Source organism: Vicia villosa, linkage group LG3, assembly GCF_029867415.1.
Source record: "Vicia villosa cultivar HV-30 ecotype Madison, WI linkage group LG3, Vvil1.0, whole genome shotgun sequence".
Classification (NCBI taxonomy): Eukaryota; Viridiplantae; Streptophyta; class Magnoliopsida; order Fabales; family Fabaceae; genus Vicia; species Vicia villosa.
Window position 1 is genome coordinate 48,063,631 of NC_081182.1, and position 6,000 is coordinate 48,069,630.

The following is a 6,000-nucleotide window of genomic DNA, read 5'->3' on the forward strand; positions in this document are numbered from 1 at the left end:
GGAAAATCTACCGAAAGTTTCGTTCTTGTCACCTCCAAAATTTGTTCATGGGCAATTTGGGAATTAAGAAAAATTAGAGGTGCCAGATATAATTTAGGGGGTGACATGACATGTTAAATTCTTCAATGGGTAGAATTTGGACAGTGTAATATAGTACCCGTCCCCATATCCGTAGTTTGAAAAAATTTCCGTACCCGAACTCATACCCGCGTGAGGACCAATATTTATACCTGTACCCATATTCTAGGGATACCTAAACATCCATACTCATACTCGTTTACTTCTATTTCTAATAAAAATAATCCATCAATTATAATTTATCTTGTAATTTAAAGTTTTTAACAACATTAAAAATAATAAAAGGATGTTATTGTTGACTTAAAACAAATATTTATATTAAAATGCGTATAAGTTTAATAGTGATGTATTTAATAACATTGATAAATTAATATGCGTATATAATAATAAAAAAATATAAATATATATTGTACTAGTATGAGACAGGGTGGGTACCAAAGTATACGTACCCGCGCTCATACCCACTTATTTTAATGGATAATTACCCGTGTCCGTGCTCATATTCATTTTGCATATAATTTTTACCATATCCATTATGGGTAAATTTTAATCCACCAAAAATGGGTCGAATTGTCATCCCTAACTATTAAGCTGATCACTTATGAGATGCATAGGTACATATACACTACCTTATACGATACTAATAAGGATACATTTTAACAAGTACGGATAAAAAAATAAGAGTTATTTATTTTATAAAACAACTATGCTATTCATACACCATTTTTTTTTACACCTACATCCAATTTATTGTTCACAAATACCGTGAACATTGACATGAACAATGATCGTGAATAGTAATATGAACAATGTCTAGGTAACACAAAATTGGTTGATTGAATGTAAAAAGTTGGTTAATATAATTTGTAGTTTGGTCAATAAACATTCAAATATTAAAAATAATTTTTTAGTAGTGTTCTAGTAAAACATATTTGGACTACCTCCCATAAACAAATTCGGCAAGGTCTCAACTGTATAGCGTGTTTGAAGGGGTCTTGGGGAGAAGGATGGAGGGCCACCATTGTTGGTGACCTCCAAGGTTCTATTCCTCTTTGTGCTCTTCATTAATGGGCTTAGGCTCCGAAGGGAGATATTAAATAGTTTGGGGAATTCGTGTGGCAGATTATGGAATGCGTGCATCCAAAATGATGGTTTTGCTTATCCTTCACGTGGGAGCCCCTACTTATAGTAAAGACTTTGATCCTTGCTGAATAATTACGATTAATGACCATTGTAACGTAACTTCCCATTAATCACTTGTAATGCTTGTAGCTGTCATTCATAATAGTTGTAACGTCTGTAACCGACTCCATCAATAGTTTGTATTGATTCATGATCCTTGACCTTCTTATGGCCGACCCGACTATTTACTCGCTCATAACAGGTCGTCATCCGGCCTGAGTCTCTGACTTTATATCTCGACTTTACTAGTCTTACACAGCTCTGTCTCAGTCATCAAAAAGTTTTATCCGACTTACACGTCGGCTTAAGTATTTTTAATATGTACAAGTAATAAAATAAAGTTGATTAATGAAATGTAAAACTTTAGTTAATGAAGTGATAAAGTTGAGTTGTTTTTATTTTCTCTGGTCGGTCGCCTTATTTTCTAAATACCTGAATTGTTTTGATCGGTTTGTAATATCTTGTTTTTGGAAATACATTCTAATAAACGCTTAGATATTAAAAATAATTTTTAGATATTAAAAATAATTTTTAATAATAAAACAAATGAGGTGTATTAAAAGTAATTTTTAATAGTAAAACAAAGTTGATTAATAAAATATAAAATATTAGTTAATAAAATAATAAAGTTAACTAATAAACTATCAAATATGCGAGTAATAAAGTTAACTAATAAACGATATAAAAATATCATTTTTATTTATAAAATATAGAGTAAAAAAATAAATTATTAGATTAATAACAAATTATCACTATAAAAGTTTTTATAAAAGTTTTAAAAGATACAAAATAATGTTAATATACAATAAAGAAAAATTAAAATACATAAATATGTATAATAAATTATCACTAGGACAGTGCGGTATGGGCGTGTACCGGGTGCTGGTACTTATCATTTTAGAAGTATCCAAGTATCCATGAGACGTCTTTTATCTTTAGTTAAAGAATCACTTTCATCTAATCCAAACCTTTTAATCTCTATAATCACTATTATTGATTTGTTCATGTTGCAATCAGGATTAGAAATTCTATTATCAGTTTACAACATTCATCACCTCCTTAACATCTACATACATGTACTGGATATAAAAACAAAAATTAGTCTCAATCAATAACAAGACAAAATGACAACAAATTACAACTAATCATGATTTACTCAAACCAATTAGGACATCCTTATAAGGAGTAGGAATTGGTATATGCATATCAACTTTTGTCTCCTCAGGCAATTGACGGTTAAGATTTATTATAGGTTGATGCTGCTCCAAAATCAAGGGAACCCTTCCTTCTCTTGCATTCACCAGCCTCTCTTGTGCTCCACCTCGCAGTTTCTCCAATCTTATTCCATTCATTTGTTGCATTTTGAACACTTTCACTAAGTTTGTCAATCCACCAATAAAGAACATTGAGCTTCCAAACATGCCTAGCCAAATCCATGTCCCACCCTAAATCAATAATCATCAACACATGCATTAATTACTTCACTAATCTCGTACTAATCACAACCTTTAGATAGGGAGTAGTGCTTACAAGCAAGTATATGCCGTGGTGAATCTCTTTGTATTGTTCGTGATAATTAAGAATTGCACCAAGCATGAATGATAAACTCCCCATCAAAAAAGGTACGTACACAAACTGCTGCAAGATTTGAACATGACCATCTGCTCTCTCGTATACTTGACATGAATTATGAATAGATCCAACCACCCAAAATACCGGTCCAGCAACTAGCATGTTCACCACTGGCTTTTCCATTTTCAGAGAAACAAATCCATTCTCTTCCTGTCACACACATATCATTATCATCAACAACATAAAATAACAAACCCTAATCCAGACACCAGACACAACACTCACACGTCAGAGTAATCACATGTATCAGTGTCGGACACTTATAGCAAAGATATATTCGAATTTAACAAATAGGCTAGGGCTCTTGAACTCATGTTTTACCTCGATGAAAATGAGTAGAACTCCAAGGAAGAGAAGAAATGTTCCGATGATCTGAACAAAGGGAGCTGCGAATTCAACGAAGAAGAGTTGAAGATCAAAGGACAATAAAGCTAATCGGAAATCAATGCCAGCGAAGTGGGCGAGGATATCATGAAGATTAGCAGCCAAAATAATGGTGAGAGCGGCAAGAAGAAGAACGAGGCCGGAACGAGCTTCGGGAGAAAGCTGGGCTGCGAAGCCTGAACAAAGAATGACGGTGGCAAAGAGATAGAGGCCGGCGTTGATGTATTCGTAGCGGTTTCTGGTGAGGCCTGGACCGTATGTACGAAAGTCTCTTGCTGAAGCTAGCTTCACCATTGTCTGAAAAGGAAACTGTGATGGTTTGGTGGTTGTGGAAGAGACATTGAGAAAGAGAGAGAGAAGCGAGAAAGGGTTGGATACGTGGCGAGTTGCATGAAGTTGTGTTGGTTGGTGTTGAGAGTGTAGTGTGGCACGTGGCGTGATCAGATGTTAAGATGCCGACTGTTGCGTGAGTATGGAGAACCTCGTCAACGATAGGGCTCTCCTGAGTTTGGGCTGGTTAGTTAGTGGGCCAATATTGGGCCTATATTTTCTAGAAACCAAGAGGTTGAGAATTTAACTTACCAACCGAGAGTTAATCCTGACACCCCCTAATTTGAAGGAAAGACCTTAATAACCATGCCCCTAAATTGAAGGAAAGACCTTAATAACCATACTCAAAGTTTTCATCATTTTTAAAATTCACTCATACGAAGCGCAAATTTTAAATCTTTCAGATGATATTGAAAATTTCAAGTGCATACCAGAAATTCTTCAGAAAAAGTAAGTAACATATCAAAAAAGTGGGAATTACCGGAAGATTTTCTCGAAAATTTCAGAATTTCCGGAAGAACTTACAGGAAATTGTGAAAATTCAGGGAATATTTTATCAACAATTTTAAAATTTTCGGAGTTTTTTTTTACCACGTATACCAGAAATATTACAACAATCTCGGACGTGAACATAACTTAAAAATAACGAAACATGAAAACCTAGACACTACCAGATGATTCTGGATATTTCAGCATCTTGATTATATCCTCGACAGATCTCGAAATCTTCGAATCAAACTAGATCAATCACTTAGTTATCCTACGGCGAAATAATTTTCACATGACCGTCATATCTTCATCGGTCTTCTACTTAACAAGGTTGTATTTCACATGCTATTAATATCAATCTAATCTTCACAAATATTGATCTTTCTCACCCCTTATGTTATCGGTATCAAGCAACAATTCATTCAGCTTGGATGTCAAGTTGGCGAGAGATGTGGTGTCATCCAGTAGTTTGAACTCAATAGGAAGATTTTCTCCGTTGAAGTACACTTCTGCCTTAATAAGAAATTGAGGAAGATACATTTTGAGATGTTTTTCTAAAGAACATGTGACAGATATTTATACAACTTTGATTTCATTTTGGACTTGTTGGTGCAATCACACTCCTACAAAACTGTCAGAAAAATCTTGATCGTTAAAAGATCCTGAGTACATACACTACTAAAAATTTCAATTTGTGCTAAATTTCTAGTATTAAATTGCACATTTTGAAATATCTGAATCAAATTGTAATTTACCAAAAATTTCACTAACTACCAGAAAATTCATGCGTACCAGAAATTTTTAAACTCCTACCAAAAATTTTGTTAGGCCATTTCATTCTTTTTTGATCAGGGGCATTTTGGAAATATGAAAATATTGGGGGTTACTAGGTTCAAATATTGGGGTGGCAGGTTAAATTCTCCAAGAGGTTTCTTCCTGCCACCCCCCGTTATATGTCTAGCACCCCCATATTACAATAATACCCATGTTGCCCTTGGGGATATTTAAGCCAAAAATTCGATAGTTTAATAAAAATATTTGGTACATAGCAAAAAATCCAGTAGTACATATGAAAATCTGGTGCACTGAAAATTTCTAAATGTCCGAAATATTTGCTTAGTATCGGATTTTTAGAAAAATCTGGAAGTTACCGGATATTTATCCTATGAATGAAAAATCTAATAGTTATAAAAGAGTGAAAAATTGAAAGGCTCAGATTTTGCCAACACTTTTATACAGTTGTGATTGCACCGACCGTTTTTGGTGGTCCAAAATAACTTCAAAGTTGTATAAACAGGGTCATGTGTTATTGTTAAGAATAACATCTTACAATGGTTCATACTCAAATTTTGGTTAGGGCATAAGTGTATTTCAACAGGTTGAAACATCCTGTAGAGTTTCATCTTCCGAAGGACAACACATGTCTCGCCGTCTTGAGATCTACAATGGATGATTTGTTGTCCGACACTGACAATAGGAAGGTGGGTAAGATCCAATTTCGAGCAAACTGGATTGATGTTGAGGAAAGGTGAAATACGACCCTTATGGAGTTGAAGACCAATGAAGATTTGAAGATTATGTGGAGAATATTTCATCGTAGGCTAACTAAGGGACCAATCAATTTGATTCGACAATTTCAGGAGTTGTTAAGGACATAACCAAGATGTTAAAATGTCTAGAATCATCTGATAATGCCTAGGTTTTCATATTCCTTGTTGATTTTATGTTTGTTGTAATGCGTTAATTTATGTTCATCTTCCAAACATGTAATCGACAAAATATTATGTAATAAAAATAGGGTGCTAAATAGTCTAAGTCACAAGATATACAAATAATACAAATATAAAATTAAATGTCTAAATAGGCCCTCACAGGCTATGTGTGCTGCATGCAATGCCAAACTAA

The 6,000-nt window shown here is 34.1% G+C and overlaps 1 protein-coding gene across 1 annotated transcript; it reads right to left on the reverse strand.

The window, feature by feature from the left end:
* Nucleotides 1-2,219: 2,219 nt before the first annotated feature.
* On the reverse strand, nt 2,220-3,601 carry LOC131655644 (uncharacterized). Its single transcript, XM_058925481.1, has 3 exons — nt 3,214-3,601; nt 2,791-3,042; nt 2,220-2,705 (listed from the first exon to the last, which is right to left on the reverse strand). Exons 1-3 carry the CDS (start codon nt 3,568-3,570, stop codon nt 2,406-2,408), a joined length of 909 nt encoding a protein of 302 aa, XP_058781464.1. The 5' UTR covers nt 3,571-3,601; the 3' UTR covers nt 2,220-2,405.
* Nucleotides 3,602-6,000: the final 2,399 nt, after the last annotated feature.